The sequence below is a fragment of the Strix uralensis genome, chromosome 1 (assembly GCF_047716275.1).
Source record: "Strix uralensis isolate ZFMK-TIS-50842 chromosome 1, bStrUra1, whole genome shotgun sequence".
NCBI classification, from domain to species: domain Eukaryota; kingdom Metazoa; phylum Chordata; class Aves; order Strigiformes; family Strigidae; genus Strix; species Strix uralensis.
The window spans coordinates 135,188,044-135,204,694 of NC_133972.1; the positions used below are offsets into that span (position 1 = coordinate 135,188,044).

General features: G+C 36.7%; 1 protein-coding gene across 2 annotated transcripts in view; it reads left to right on the plus strand.

The window, feature by feature from the left end:
• NKAIN3 (sodium/potassium transporting ATPase interacting 3) overlaps nucleotides 1-16,651 on the plus strand; it is a 399,276-nt gene that overhangs the window by 374,870 nt on the left and 7,755 nt on the right. For both annotated transcript variants that reach the window (XM_074882038.1, XM_074882049.1), the window contains exon 5: nucleotides 324-384. In XM_074882038.1, the coding sequence (XP_074738139.1) occupies nucleotides 324-384 (61 nt within the window). The remainder of the gene's footprint in view (nucleotides 1-323; nucleotides 385-16,651) is intronic.

Here is a 16,651-nt window from a genome sequence, read left to right on the forward strand (position 1 = left end):
GAACAAAGGAATGTAAGTAATAGCTGAACATCAAGGTCCAACTGTTTTCTATCAGTATTACTCAATAGTATTATTCATCAGTACTGATCTCAGTGGGACTGGGAAAAGATTTTAAAACATAATGCAACATGAGCAAAAGAGAGAAAGTCTCTTTAATTTATCTGTTTGTAACCATTTGCACTGGAATTTACATATAAAACAGGAAATGGAAGTAAATCTTTTTAAAATTTAGCTGTGATACCTGTATTTATGTACCGTTGCGCTAAAATCTTAATAAGTGTTCAATGTGTTCTAATGATTGCTTTTCCTCTTCTTTCATGCAGCTGATTGGATTTGTGTATGCCTGTTACGTGATCAGTATTTTCATGGAGGAGGAGGACAGCTGTAAGTACTGATACACACCTCTCCATCTCTGGAGCCACAGTACCTGGGGTGAGACTTAGTCTTGCATTAACTACCAAGGCAAAGAACAAAGTTTGAAAAATGACAGAATCTGGCATTCATGTACACAACCAATTGTGTTCAAAGACATACTTATTTAGGTACTACCACCTTATCTAGATGTCAGGATTGTACTTACTAACCTTCTTCATAGAGGTCTGTGAACCACTTGCATGAGCCAGTCACACTGCTGAAAATCATGTGATTCACACTGCATATATATATTTATGTAAGTCTTTGAGTGTGTACGTTAATTTCGAATCAAAGCTCCTGAAGCCATTTAGTCTTTTTTTCCGAATAACAGCTTTTATCAGCAGTAAAGTTAATGGAGATGACAGATCAAGACATTTACAGTCTGCGGTATCACTCTGATCAATAGTTAGATAGACCTGTTCAACATTTACAAGTAACTAGACGATCTAAAATGCTGACACCATTTTCTTAACCTGCCTTTATCAATGAGACCCTTATGTGCATATCCATATTGTTCAAAAAGTTTGAAAATGTGCACACCTTTGAAAAAGTATTTATCAAAAGTTGTTAAATAGACATTCAAAATATCTGAATACACCAAACATTTTGGTAGGATGCTGTGTGAAAAGAGATTATAAGAACTGCCTAACAAGGTCACCATGCCCACATGACTAACACAATGATTGGTAAAAGCAATAGTGAGAAGGGAATAATATTGGATGAGCAAAGAGGAGCAAATACAAGAACAAGTCTATTTAAAAAAAGAGACAATGTGATCATGTTAGTTACTTCCTCTCATATATGAGGAGTTAAACAGTAAAATATCTACCGCTAGGGAAAAAGAAAGGAACAAATGCCAATGCCATTTTATGGCTATAGGATAAATAATACACAACCAAATATTTATTCATAAATCTTAACGTAGTTGTTTTGTTTCTTCACAGAATAGCACTAGTGGGTGAAATGAATATAGCAGGAAAAAAAATTCAGTTTGTAGAAAAGCATTTGATAATATCTGGAAAATCTTATTGAAAACATAATTTAAGTAATTCATGGCTGTGGTGGAAAAGCAGACTTTTTGATTGAAAACAATGTGAAGGACCATAAACAAAATACTTTTCCATTGCTGCAATCTGTACAATGTTTGGTTCTCCATCATAATGCAATAGACATTAGCATCAAACATATTTTAACACTTTCATTTAGTTTTCTAATAGGACAAAAATATATCAAAGAGATTCTCAGATAAAACCGAGTGAGAAGGAATCATAAGCATGTTGTGCACATAGTGTACTGTGAAAAGGCGCAAGGAGCCTAGACAAAGACTGGTGCTGTAAAGGAGAAATATGAACACTTGGAGAAGCAACATGAAATGTGGGTCTTGAGGAAAAGGAAAAGCCCAGACCCCTTCCTCCCTTGGAAAGCTAGGAATTGCCCATTAGTCAGGAACTGGTAACACAGGGTAACAGCAGAGGATGGTGTGGCAGTATAATTTGAGATGTATAAACAGAGTTTTTGGTCAGTGAAATCCAGAGACAACTCCTTTCCGTATGGCTGTGGTGAGTCATGACAGTAGCTAGGCCTTCATACAGATATTTGGAAACTTTGTTTATGAGACAATTGCTAACTAAATTCCTGGAATAAGGAGGCTTCATTAAATGATTGGGAAGGCCATCAGACTGATAAAGAAGACACAAACTACAGTGCCTTTAAAAGAATAACAGTGCGTGTACATGCACACTCACATGCAAACACAGGGAAGCAGAATAGATAGCTAGGAGATTTTACAGCCAGTGGAGAATATAATTTCTGATTTTTTATTTTCTTCCAAGATCCTGAGTCCAATCCAAAGCAACTAAATAGCCCTTTAGTATCTCAGTTTCTGCTAATTTGTGTTTTTTGTGCCCACTTGTGTTTTAGACTCCTCTATGCTTATAGATACACATTAAAGACAAATGTTAACTCATTCATGGCAATCCCACAGATACGTTTTAAATGAAGAAACATCTGTGGAAGGCACAGTGGGAAAATGGTTTGGTTTGATAATTAGCTGAGGAGAACGAGACTTATTCTGGAAAAATTCACATTGTTAACTTGCAGGATAATGAACAAAAACTTATTTAAGAGAGAAGTACAGTGGTGCCTCAAAATAGTCAAGTTAAAATTAGACAGTGATTACATTAGGATAAAAGTCCAAGAAACTGCAACAAAAGGGCAATTTTATGCATTTTAATATGATGCAGCAGATTGTTTTCTTAGGTAGATGCAGCTATTCTATCATATTTTTTCAGCAGTTTGCACCAAATATATCCTCAGCCATCTGAGAGTCAAAGCCTCCCTAATTAAATATACTCTGCAATATTCAGTGCATCAAGTTAACCCCAGTTCTTGGTCTGAAACCAGTCAAGCAGACTTAAAAATTAATAATAGCTGCCTGTTTAGCCTCTGTGCAGTGCTTAAATGGATTTTGAGCCTGACATTTCGGCTGATGGACACTTTTCTGAACAGTAATAATGCTTGAGGAAACATTTATTTCCAGCTATTGCTCACCTTACCTACATTTCAGACTGTAGTTAACTTTTACTTAGAAGGAAGATGATAGCAGGTCAGAAGGAATGAAAAAGAAGACATGTAAAAGGCACGCTGCTGTAGTGGGGTTAATACCTTCCATCATTCATCCTAATGAAAAAGTCTATTTATATCTCTTCCCTTCATTTTTTCATTTCTTTCTTTGTAGATCTATCAATCTATATAATCCCTTTTGTAGGGACAGAATATGTGAAATCTGTAATCATAAAAGCCTGTCACTATCCTGTTTATGAATCATTTTCTCCTAAAAATGAACTCAGAAGCCTGTTGCCACCTTGTCAGAGTTACTGAATGGTTTTAATAAAGTGGAGTCTGGAGACAAGGCAAAATACGTTGTTAAAATCATTATTAAATTTCTAAACAGTTTCTGGACTTTTTTGAGAAACAATTGATAGCACTATTGCTGCTAAATACTAGTTCATAAATATGTCATTGACACATGTCAGAAGTGATAGTTCCATACTGTATGTGAATTTGTGGAGTGGAAGCTGAGTTGCATACAAATTGCATAAGGAAAAAAAGTGAAATCAGAGGGGAAGATCTGCCACAAAACTACAGTCGTGATTTCAACATTTATTACAAAAACAAGATTGGAGCACCGAAAGGTCAATCCAAGGAAGCTCAAACCTCTTTTGTGCACAAGTAAAATAAAGGAAAGGGCTTCCATTCACCATGGAGGAAAGCTTTATCCCCCAAATGAAACCACATGAACAAAATTAATAAACAAAAAAAATATTTTTTTTTTTGTCTCTTCCCTATTCTAGTTGTATTCAGAGCTCAGTTGTACTTTCAGCACAGAGGGGAAAATGAATCTGTTTTAAAAAGGAAGAGTTTCCCCATACTGTGATATATCAATAGGAACCTCCATATGCCATCATTAGACAAATATTAAGTAAAGCAAGATATATTATTACCACCACTGAAAAACTACTGCATTGCCTTATCTGACATACGGCATTACATTTACACACACCAGTGAGCATCTGTTGGCAGTAATCAAACAAGAAAGAAAGAATTTTTTCCTCACATTTGATTTAACATTTGTAGTTACACAGTAGGTCCAGCAGTGATAAATTACATGTAAATATGCTATTTTTTGCAAAATGAATGAAGAACTAGCAATAGATAATATTAGCAACAGACCCATATATGTTTGTATGTGTGATTACCTTTATATATAAATATACAAGTTTCCTTAACTAAGGAGTTTTGGGGAACCCACCACTAATATCTTTACATCAATTGCAATTGCCCATGTGGTTGAGTACATTTACCTTTTAGAAAAGAGAATTTTTATCATAAAATGATTAATATCAAAGATGACCAAGAAGGAGGATACTGCACTACACTTCTGCTGGTCAATACAAGAATCAAACGTCCCCAGACAATGACTATCCTAAATTACCTCACTGAAAATGAGGATTTATGAAACTTTCTGAACAGTAGCCAGCAGCACAGATCATCACTGAGCTTTAGTACTCACCACTCTCACCTTTGGGCATAACAACTTGAGATATTGAAACCAAATGTGTTGTTACTGTCCAATGGATGAATATGCTTGACACAGAGTTTTAAAATTATAATAAGTTTTACTCTCTGGCACTGAAACAACGCTATAGCTGCCAGGTTGGCAGCATTATCCTGGCTTTGTCATTTCTGTAAAATGGCAGTGACTATCAGAATTTTTGAAAGGCTTGAAAAGCAATTTGCATCTTTCTGCTCATCTGGACAAGCAACCCAAAACCCCAGAACTTTGATATAACAATTTTGGTAAAACCGCAGAATCAATTTTCACCAGACATAGACTAATCATATTGCCAGGCACAGAATTATAATGGATCCATAACCAAAATGTATTCTGTAAGTGTTCATTCAACTGATAAGCTTTCTAAAAACAAACAAATGTTTATTTTAAAATAAATTTTATATTTTAAATTTTAAAAATCATTATCCTGCAGAGATGAAGACTCTAACATAGCTGTCCTCAGATGTGGTCTGCAGAATTACCAATTTACTATCCTACTTATACCTGACTCCACTTTCTCCCATACTGGCAATAAAGGATAAACCTGTTATTCTAACAATGTTGTATGGTCTTACAGTCCCATTGGTGTCCTCCTATTTATCATTAGCGTTAATGTGTGAATTAACTGAAAATTCATGTTCACTCCTAAACTAAACTAACACAATGAATTCTGAAGTATTTAATGAAGGAAGAAATACAGCAGGGACATTATACTATTTAAATTACCACTATATACTATTTCTTTCTTTTTTTTTCTTTTTCTTTTTTTTTTTTTTTTATATTAAGTTATCATACATTTCTTGAGCAAGCATTTGTTCTAGTTCCTATGGAAATGTGTGCATAGATATAATGCACACAACTCAGGGTAAAATGTCTGAGGTGGTGTAAAATAAAAGCAGTTAAACAATATAAATACTAAATACCAGAAAAAAATCTTGATCTTAGGTAAGTCAGTGGCAAAAAAATTACAGTGGAGGCATGATTCCCCCTTCTTTTTTCTTCTGCTTAAAAACCATAGATGAATAACATGTCACAGGAAAACAACTTAAAAAAAAAAAAAAAAATATCCATGCCAGCCTCTGCTTTTACATTCCCCTGGCAAAATGTACAAAATAGTCTTAATTTCCAGTTGTAATCTCCATGGACTCGAACACCTTGTCCTAGCTGAGAGATTGTCTTTAAATAATAGATAGCGCACAATATATGAAAAGGGAAGTCTTGACTGTGGAATATTTCTAGCAGCAGCAGAAGTTATCTGCCTGAAAGTACCATACATTTCATGTAGAATGCAACATGTAAGGTTTACCCAAATAGGATGCAGACAAAGTGTGAGAAAATGGCATCATCTAAATGACATGTGTAAACTAATTCCAGTTTTTCATTGGTAGAGCATAGCTTACTATAAAGTGTGAATAGAATAACTTGAAGAAATGCCCTTTGAGTTTCTACACCACTTGAGTAAAGTATTTTAGTCTATCTTCAGTAGATAATTGATTTCTTACTGTAGGACTGCCTCTAATTTCCTCTTCCTTCACTGAGTTTAATTATAACTTTAAACTCGGACTAACTTGCCTGGCAATAGGTATGAATATAATAGTCAAGATGCCATTTCCATGCAAGCCAGCAGCTCATTTATTTTTCAGAAATAAGAGTTCCTCCAGTGCCTTCCTACAAGTCCTCCCATAAACACAAGACAGAAATTTTTTCCTGAAATTCAGTAGGAAAGAATCACCTAAATCACTTCAGCACAAAGAATTATTATCGGATAATCCCCAGAATGTTAGTAGGTGAGAGCAGTAGGGGTGAACACACGGTACAGCTTTGAAACATTCCTGTGTGGGTGAGAAAAACCCAAGTACCCATAGCCAGCTGCCTGGCACTACAGATAGCTTGGTAGATGATACATACTCTCCTCTACTTCATACATCGAAATGATACTTGGTCATTTCGATCAAGTCAGAGTTATCCATTCATTCTTTTTTGTACAAAGTTGAGGAAGAGTTCAGGAGGGTGAAGTTTAATATTTTTTTAAGATCTTTTTTATACCAATTAATTATGTGAACTTTTAGATACCAAAAGGTACAGAGCTGCGATCACTTGCTTCCATCCACAATTTTGGATTCTGACTGTAGAAATATGTACATATATACATAATGGTTTAAATGGGACTTCAGGAGTACAGGTGAAGCATTTAGGAAGATTTGTATGGAAAGGAAAATATTTTTTATGTATTATTTGCAGAAAGTACTAACACAATTCTCTGAAAAGAGAAATGTGTCAGAACAGTATTATGTCATATATTGGACAATTTCTACCTGTTTGAATAAATACATACATAGATATATATGTGTGTAGAGGGATATGTATATGCATATGGATGGATATGTATTTGTACATATACATATTTTGTTTCAAATGTAGGTGTATACATCACTTAGCTTTGAATTGATTTCCAGACTGATAACTAGAAAGGAGAGTTTATAAAGGCTACTTCACAACTACATCGTAAATTTCTGCTTTGCCAATATAATTCATGTTAAGCATTTCTGCCATTGATTCTGAATACTCAGACTAGATATAAGGAAGAATTTTTTTACAATGAGCGTGGTGAAACACTGGAACAAGTTGCCCAGATAGGTGGTAGATGCCCCATCCCTGGAAACATTCAAGGTCAGGTTGGATGGGGCTCTCAGCAACCTGATCTAGTTGAAAATGTCCCTGCTCATTGCAAGGGAGGTTGGACTAGATGACCCTTTAAAGGTCCCTCCAACCCAAAATATTCTATGATTCTTTGATACTATGAATATTATATGCCATGTCCCATATATATACCAAACACGTATGTATACATAAAAGACAATTAACTTCAAACAGGAATATAATTATAAACATATAATATTCTTTAAACTGGGTGTCATACCTTCCTTTAAGATTTTTTTGGTTTACTACTATAATAAATAATATTCTTATTAAAATGGAATTATTATTCTGATTAGATGGGATATATTGTTTATTGAGAGTTCCTTGACATTTCTCAGGTCCATGCATTGCTTCCTTACTCCCAAATACTCAGTATGCCCTTTTTTTAACTAGCTGATTTGATTCAAGCTTCTACTTAGCTAATTTAATATTGATTTTGTTTTAGTCTCCACCTTCTACCTCCTTGGCCTTTCTGTTTTAATTAAATTTGCTTTTAGATGGATGCTATCCCAACCCCCAGTTGCCAGCACCTTAGCCTTTTCACTAAAATTGAATCTATTGTTAAATCAATCTTACTCCAGCATGCAGCGGTCCTCTCCTGAGCTTTCCACTTGACATCACATACAGGCCTAAGTGGTGCCCGTTCCTGTCCCTACCTTTCACCCAGCTTCTCTGTTAAAATGAAACCTCTTTACAAATCCATTTTCCACTTCCAGTGCTACTCTTCTTACTTTATTTCTAAATGGCAACAGCTTTATGTCCGTTTTAATTTGTGGATCTTGAAAAGAAACTTTTCAAACTCTCATTCTTCTGTGTAAATGCCATCTCCCCTGAGTCTTAACTTTCATGCAGATGGGTTATCCTAATTTCTGGGCCTCAGCTTAAGTATTATCCATTTCATTGTTATTGTTGCTTGAGTGATAATTTCCCAGTTAGCACATCACACCTAAGAACTCTGTCTTGTAATAACTGCTGCCTTTGGTGTGAGAAGCGTAAGCATGGAGCAAGTGGTGTGCCCATGTGAGGAGGCGGTGTACTGATCCAAGGAGGGTACATGATTAATCAGGCTCTACATTGGGCTGTACATTATTGTGGTTATATGCTGATAAGGAATCTGTTGATTCCATAAGATGAACAGTTACAATGAGGCAAATATTCCCATGGCTTCCCGTTATACATATCTCAACATGCTTGACACACGCTGGCTATTCAAACAACTACTTTGCAAAGCAGCTACTGTATAAATTCAAAAAGAGATGACTAACCAGCACAAGTCAGTGAAGTACATTGAACATACATTTCAGGTCATAGTCAGGTGATTTTGGAAGATCGGTTTATTTGGTAATGTATACTTTCTTAAAATGTGGCAAAATCAAACAACTCAAATAAGAGTTAACTATCCACAGTTTTGCCCATCTTTGAAAATCTCAGCTCTAAATATCATAAATCTAAAGGCAAACAGCATGTACCACCAAGAAAAGTTGTCAATTTTATTTGGGAAAGGAAGGGATTAAAGTGCTGATTATTGATAAAATCAAAACAAGAGAAAGACCCTTGCAAATAAAGGATTTCTTAGAAGAACCAGTCACAGAACATGATAAAGGAGAAGATATTAAAATATTAAAACTAATTTCAGGGTTTTTTGCTAAACCCTTTTTTTATTCTGTTGAATTTTTAGCTATTCTTTACTTCTCTGATATCATCACACCTCCAACCCTTCATAAAATACCTTTTTAAATTCTTCCTTGTCATGGTTTAACCCCAGCTGGCAACTAAGCCCCACACAGCCGCTCACTCATTCACTCCCCCCTGGTGGGATGGGAGAGAGAATCAGAAGGGTAAAAGTGAGAAAATTCATGGGTTGAGATCAAGACAGTTCAATAGGTAAAGCAAAAGCCACACACACAAGCAAAGCAAAGCAAGGAATTCATTCACCAATTCCCATCGACAAACAGCTGTTCAGCCATCTCCAGGAAAGCAGGGCTCCATCACGCATAACAGTTACTTGGGAAGACAAATGGCATCCAAACATCCCTCCCTTCCTTCTTCTTCCCCCAGCTTTAAATGCTGAGTATGATGTCATTATGGTGCGGGATATTCCTTTGGTCAGTTGGGGTCAGCTGTCCCAGCTGTGTCCCCTCCCAACTTCTTGTGTACCCTCAGGCTCCTCGCTGGTAGGGCAGCGTGAGAAGCAGAAAAGGCCTGGACTCTGTGTAAGCACTGCTCAGCAGTGACTAAAATATCCCTGTGTTATCAACAATGTTTTCAGCACAAATCCAGAACAGCCCCATAGTAGCTACTGTGAAGAAAATTAACTCTACCCCAGCCAAAGCCAGCACAGTCCTAATTGTAAACCTGTTTTGTACTTTTCAGATTTCCTAGTTGTGCTATTTCAATAGACCTAATGATTTCAGGATGTGGAAGATGCAAAATTTATAGCAAGAGGTGTTATCTTACTAAATCGGGTGATATAGCTGATATGGTTTCCCAGCTGGGCCATCTGGTCAAATAAAATATATCTGTTCCTAGAAAACCTATTTTTCAAAAAGGCTATATTATATATATTGTATTTAGTCTGTGTTGCTGATGTGCTTTATTAGCTCTATATCATAACACGTCTTTCTCTTACCAGTGCTCTGTGATCTGGGTCATAGCTGGAGTCACTTTAAACTTCATTTGACATTCTTTTGCCTTGAATCAGTAAATATACGGTTGGTTTTGTTAGCAGAAATTTAATCTTAGTACATCTGTGTTTTTTGCCATATTACAGGTTAGGTGTAACAAAACCAAATAATGCTATGTGACTCTCACCATTTATATGATTAATCTTATTCCTTGGCATTGATTTCCACTTGTTTTCTTTTCCTCCTTAATCATGATAATGTGTTATTTTGGAGGACTGAAATTTGAGAGTTGCAAGGTTTTCATAAAAGTGTATCTTTTACTTCATCTTTCTTCAGGGAGAGAATTTTTTATGGACAAGGTCAGTATTACATTATCTTTCTTTATCATTAGCAGATTGATTCACTGGTAGCTTCAAAGTGAGTATTAATCCTTTTACAGACTCTATTCCTCTTTTGCACATTCATCTTTTTCCTAATATGAAATGATACCAACTTCCTAACAATGAGAAAACCATTTTCCTAGCTATCACATTTGCTGGCATGCATGATATTTCTTTTTTCACTCCATCGTATATGAGAAGACCACTGCCCGTTATACCAATTTTATAATGCTGTACATTCTTAGCTCTATGTTCAAAGCTGAGAATGTAGTCATAAAATATTTCAGGGTTTTGAGGAACTAATTTGAGTTGGTGACAGAGATGGTAATGCCAAAAGAAATATTAAGAGATTGGCAAGATGACTTGTGGGTAAAGATAGAGCAGGACAAAAGCAATAACAATAGAAGGTGCAATAGTTTCCCCATTTGCAGAGAAACACTCACAGAGACAAACAAGTACTTATTGTTGCACTTGGATGTGATTAAGTAGTAGACTTAGCAGCTATATCCAGAATGGCTCTGAAATAGTGGATGATCAGATATCCTGGGGCAGACTGAGGGTACCATAGAAGGACTTGATAGTGCATTCATTGGGGCTAGAGAAGGCTGGCATGACACTGATCAACAGAAGGTTTATTTTGCTGGCTTCCCCATCTCGAAAAAATAAAGGCAAGAACAAACAGAAGATTAGAGCTTGCTGGTTTGTGCTCATACACAGAGATAAAAGATTGAAAGGAGAAGATTGAGAATCTGGAGATCACAGAAGAAGTTTATCCACTTCTGTTTCAGATCTGTAGACCTGAATTCAGAGAAGGCACAGTAGGACCACAGGCTTACCTGCTGGGAGGCAGAATGTGGGATTTTCCGCTGGGATGAGGAGAGGAAGGCTCCAGCAATGCTGGAGGCAGCACTGTCTGCTTAGCAGAGAAAAAAAAAAAAATAGTTGGGAGTTTAAAGAGGCTGAAACCCTGGAAGATGTGTGGTAGGAAGCCTTGGGGTCTGCCTCCTCAAGGATTGAAGCAGACCACTGCCAAGCAAGGTGTAGCTGTGAGCACAGTTTAGTTGCAGAGGAGGGAATGCATACGATGCCCCACACTAAGGAGCAAATGTCATGTGGTGAAGCACGATTTCTACACAGGATGTCACTGATGGTCATGGGGGCTTTGCTATGGGCAGGATGATAAATGAGAAGGAGGATAAGGAAATGGAAATTGCCTCATCTGAAGTGGAAAACAATGTTACACAGTGTTAATGTGCTTGATATCACAAAGTGGAAAATATCACCAGATCAGTATTCTTCTGGAAAAGCTGATACCTGACCTCTCAGGCTACTTTTTAGTACGTGTATCAAGTTCAAGATGTCAAGTCTGTCAAGGTAAAGATAGTAGTTCTGTACCTGGATCCCAGCAAAGTCAGCTACTAATAAAGAAAGGAACGGTCAGGGAAGAAGACTCTCCTGACTCACATCAAAAGATGTTAATGGGCAGAGATGTTAAGCAGATTTTAAAGCAAAGATTTGAAAATAGGGCTATAAAGGAAAGACAAGAAAAATTGCAACATGGGCTGAATGTGACAGAGTTTTAGTCAGCCAGATCTTTGAAGTGGATATGCACACTCCCCTTTATACAAAACACCCAAAGAAAACCACAACACAAAACTCAAAAAAGGCAGAATGAATTGGATTATAACTAGCACACTTCTTGGAAAACTCAGTTACTGGATCATACAGAATAGAAATGAGAGGCTATAACAAATTCCTCCCTTGCTGTCTGTGTCCATACAGTTGGAGAATCATACTTCCCATCTGAATCTCAGACAAGTCTCTGGTTTCTTGAATTGCAGCAGACTCTGCTTGGCCTCCCAAGTCCTTAGCAGTGCATTCTCTCCATTGTCTCTAAGGCGCACCTGGTTTGCTGCTCCCCATTGCAGCCTCTGCCTGAAGAGCAAGTTGGCAGCTCCTTGGTTTTGGCTTGTGTCCTGTGCTGTGCCATGACCATAGACATGCTCTCCTGAATATCCTTGGCTCACTCCTGTTTACTCTTCATAAGACAAGCAAGGATGCAAACACATCAAACCAGTATGTCACAGAGGATGATAGCAGCAAAGTTCAGGAACAGTGTTCCATCCCTTGGAAGGTGGGAACAAAAATCCAGAATCACTCAATGATAAAAAGAATCCCTCCAGTCCTGTAACTTACTCTTTAAAATAAAGTTAATATTCTGTTGTGAATGGATGATGTGAACTTTCTTCTATGCATAGAAATCTTTTCCTCCAAATGTCACAAATGTTCTTAAAGGCATGGCTTTATGTCATGTATTTGATCTTGTAAATACTTTGCTCTAGGAAGTTCATCTTTAATTATTCTGTACAGTTGAACACAGTCTGCATTATATAAAGGGAACATTAATTTCACATACTAAAGCATCTGTGACTTGGAGTTCAGGTTGGAAAAAGCAGTTGTGATATTCTTAGACATATAATAACCAGGCAGATATAAATACTTATGTGTTGTCTCAAAAATAAATAATTGGATCATACTGACAAATAACTGAAGGAAAAAGAAATTGGTATGGATACAAAGCACAGCAGGGCAGAAATAGAGCCCCGTGGGACTCAACTGATAGGAAAAAAGAAACAACTTGAAGGAACAAAACACCTAACTCATGACTTAGCAATGAACTGTAAGTGAAATAGATCAATCCCACTTGGTCTTAGCATCCGCACTAAACATTTTTAAAGGAAGTCTGTAGTTTATAGCACCAAACTCAGCAGAAATATAAAGTCACACTAATATATAACATATATCTCTTAATCAGAATACCAAAAAAGATCAAAGCATAACTTCAAAAAGCAAATTCAGAGTTCTTTCTCTTCTGAAGCCAACTTGGACACATTTATCATGAAGCTCATGTGTTTGGAGGTGTGACTGAAGCTGTAGCAGCCTTCTGTACAACAGTCTTTACTCTTGACTACTTGAGCTGCCATTTTAGTGGATTGTCTGGGTATGTGTGTGCAAACTCAATGGCATTGTTTCTTTCTTGGTATTGTGTGAATGTAATTGATAGATGTAGTTTCTGGGCATTTAATACCATTTATGCATGGCTTATTTTTCCTTTGTTAGCTTAATTTGTACACAGGCAGTATAGTAACTTTAATGGCAAGAAAATGAGGGAATCCCAGAGCATTCTGCACCAAAAGGGATTAGATCTGAAAGGGTGCCAGACAGGGGAAAATCAGTAATTAGTGAAAACAAGTGAGCTAAGATTTTTCACATTTCTCATTTTCTTACTATATAAAAATTATGTAGGAATTTGTAATTTGTATTGTTTGCAATTTACTTTGGTATATGCAGAGAGAAGGCTATCCTTCACTATATTTCAAATCTTATTCTAGAACTAGCAATAGCACCTTTAAATACAAGCCTCAGAAAAAAGCTTTCTTTATTGGAAGTGTTCTTACATACAACTTCCATATGTTTTTTCCCATAAATAAATAACAAGCCATTTAGTTATTAGTCATTAGAAAAGTACTTCAGTTATCAAAACAAAAAATTAAGAAAAAAATCTTAGTATTCTTATTAACATGTTAGCATTTTCATTAAAATGAGGAACAGAAATAGTGACCTATATAGGAAGAAAGCTTATGATCAGAAATACTTTGGATGGCATTGCTGATGAATAGTGTAAGTCATAGTCACCTATGCTGAGAAGTATGGGATATTTGATGCCCAGGATGATTTGCTTTGCCAAAAAGATAAGTCTCTGATAAGTATTTAGAGAGAGTACAATGTAACATTTTAAACCAAAATGGAAAACCGTTTCTCATCAACTTAAAGTTTGCATATGGATTTGCAGATAACACATCACGAAAAATGGATGTTTGCTGAAGTGTAAAGGAAAGAATTACTACATATTTGCAGCTTGAAGTATATTCTTTTCTGATACTAAATTAGTGATAATAAAGTTGGGATAAGTATTTTTCCTGTAGACTTTATGTGTGATGACTGTACTCTTCTAGGGACTTTTACCATGTACGGGCCAGGAGTCCTTAATGACTTGAAAGTGGTTGGGAAATAGTTACTTTAAGAAAAAAACCATAATCAAGCAGCCTGTCATTTAACTTCAGTAATGGGATGGTATGGCTGTAAATAGCTTTCAAAGGCATGACACAGAACATTTTGGAAAGGTACTTTCAGATTTGGAATGACTGGGGGTCTGGGTTAAGAAGGTTTGAGCCATTTTTAGTTCCTAGTATCTTTTGTCTTCCTCATACTAAGCAGTCATATCCTTGGAGAATAAAAAATGTCTAGATATGCAATACTGATATCTTGGATGTCACAACACCAATAAAATCAGGAGAGAGTTCAGTAGCAAAGATCATAGTTAAAATTTCCATACCAGTGCCCTTTCTAAGGCAGCTTGTGAGAGGATGCTTCTTTCAGCGCAGTCCTTCGGAGAAGCATGGTACTTACACGTTACAGCATAGGGCATTTTTTAAAATGATGGTCTATCTCACTAGGTGAAGACTAAGAGGAAAATCTAGTGCAAAATCTTAATAATTACTGTGGAACCCTGAAATATTCCCTTTCTAGCTTCTAGTAATAAAAGTTTATGTAAAAGGTTGTCTCTTAGTAATTTTCTACCACTTTATCCTGTTTTAACCTGATTACTGTCTGCTAGTACTTTATAGAGACAGAGTAGCAATCACAGTGCCACATATGATTACTGATGTCTCTTATTCTCCTTTTCTTAATTGTCTTGCCCACATTTTCCCTGTTTTAGTCCTCTACAGAAATGGGAAGCTATTCCTGGGATACTGCAAAGGAATGTGTCATTCTTCTGCTTCATGACTTGAGGCTTCAGTGCTCAGACTTAGAATGAAAATGGATGGTATTGACTCCAGATAGCTGGATCAGTCTGCCTGGTTCAGTGAAGGGTGTAAGAACAGTGTGTCTCTTGAGAATGGAAGGCAACTGAAAAAGTAAACCCTAGAAAAAAACGATGCTTATCTGGAAAGTTTATATAAGCTACATGTGCAAACATTGGGAAGTCCAAAGTTTGGACTTTATGCATCTAGCACTAACTTATCATCAATCCCCCATTTTTGTTTTCTCTTTCTTGTTGACTTTGACTCCTTTTTTTACTGCCTGTCACTTACGTGACCTGGTTACACCCTCCCCAGTTACATACCTTTTCTTAATGAATACAATTGCATTAATACATTGCCATTCAAAAAATCACAGCACAAGGAAAATAATGCAATGCAAAATAGTATTTGGAACCCCCTAAATTAAGAAAGTCTTCTTTATGTAAAAGCAGACATTCAGGCAGCTGCTAGCCTGTCCCTCTCTTGGAAAGGGGACAGCTGAAGGTACCAGCCATTCAAGCCATCATTTATAAAAAGCCCTCATTTATAGAAAAGAGAGGCAAGCATCAATAGGATCTAAGGTATTCCAGACCAAGAGGCTGGCAGGATTTACTAAGAATTGTGCTATCTGCATACTGCTGCTCTGTTCGTACCCTGCACTTCCAGACATGCTTAGAATTTGCCAACTTTGAAAGGAGAAATTAGTAATATACCAATAGGCTGACAAGCTCTGGCAGCTGCTTGCACAGAGCCTGCCAGCAGGTCAGTAGGATATTGCCAGAGAAGCTGAATTCCAGATGAGAGGGTGGGAAAGGAGAAAGGATTTTTTCCACAGCTCTGATTCTTCTGCGCTAACTTCAAACGAAAGCAAATTTTAACTGGCATATGGGTGAATGCGCTGGATTAATAGTAGTAAGGCAAACCTAAATGTCATCTGTCTAGAGAAGAATAACCCTCAAAATTACTAATGACAGTGGATACACTTTCTTCAGCCAGCGGCGTATTGCACTTTTCTCACTCAGGCAGATTATGACAACTGTTCCTCTGATATGGCCTGTGAGTGAATGAACATCATTTTAATGGACTACCCGTGGTGGACAGCCAGCACAGATTTGCACTTCCAAGCCCAGCAGGTAGTGAACTCTAAAGGAACATTTCATACTGGCCATTAAGCATCCAGCATGACCACAAAACTGAGGTGACACAAAGAGAGAGCAATTCCCTGGGAATATGGATCATGTTTTGCAGCCAGCTGCAGATAAAATAACTAGCTTCTGCTGTAACCTGCTATTATCTGTGGGGTGCTAAAAAATCCTCTCCCTAGGATTTTAAGTTTCTCTCTGCATGACTGTAGTTAATGACTTGACTCCATGGTGTGTTCCTTGTTTAGTGACTGAATATCCCTATTGCTAACAAGTTGTGGGTTGTTTTTTGTGCTTTTTTTTTTTTTTTAATTTAATGCATAGAATTATAGAACTACATAGAAATTTTTTTTTTGGTTTAACTTTCTTCCAGGCATATGCAACTTTCTGAAGTTAATTATTGTAGTCCTCT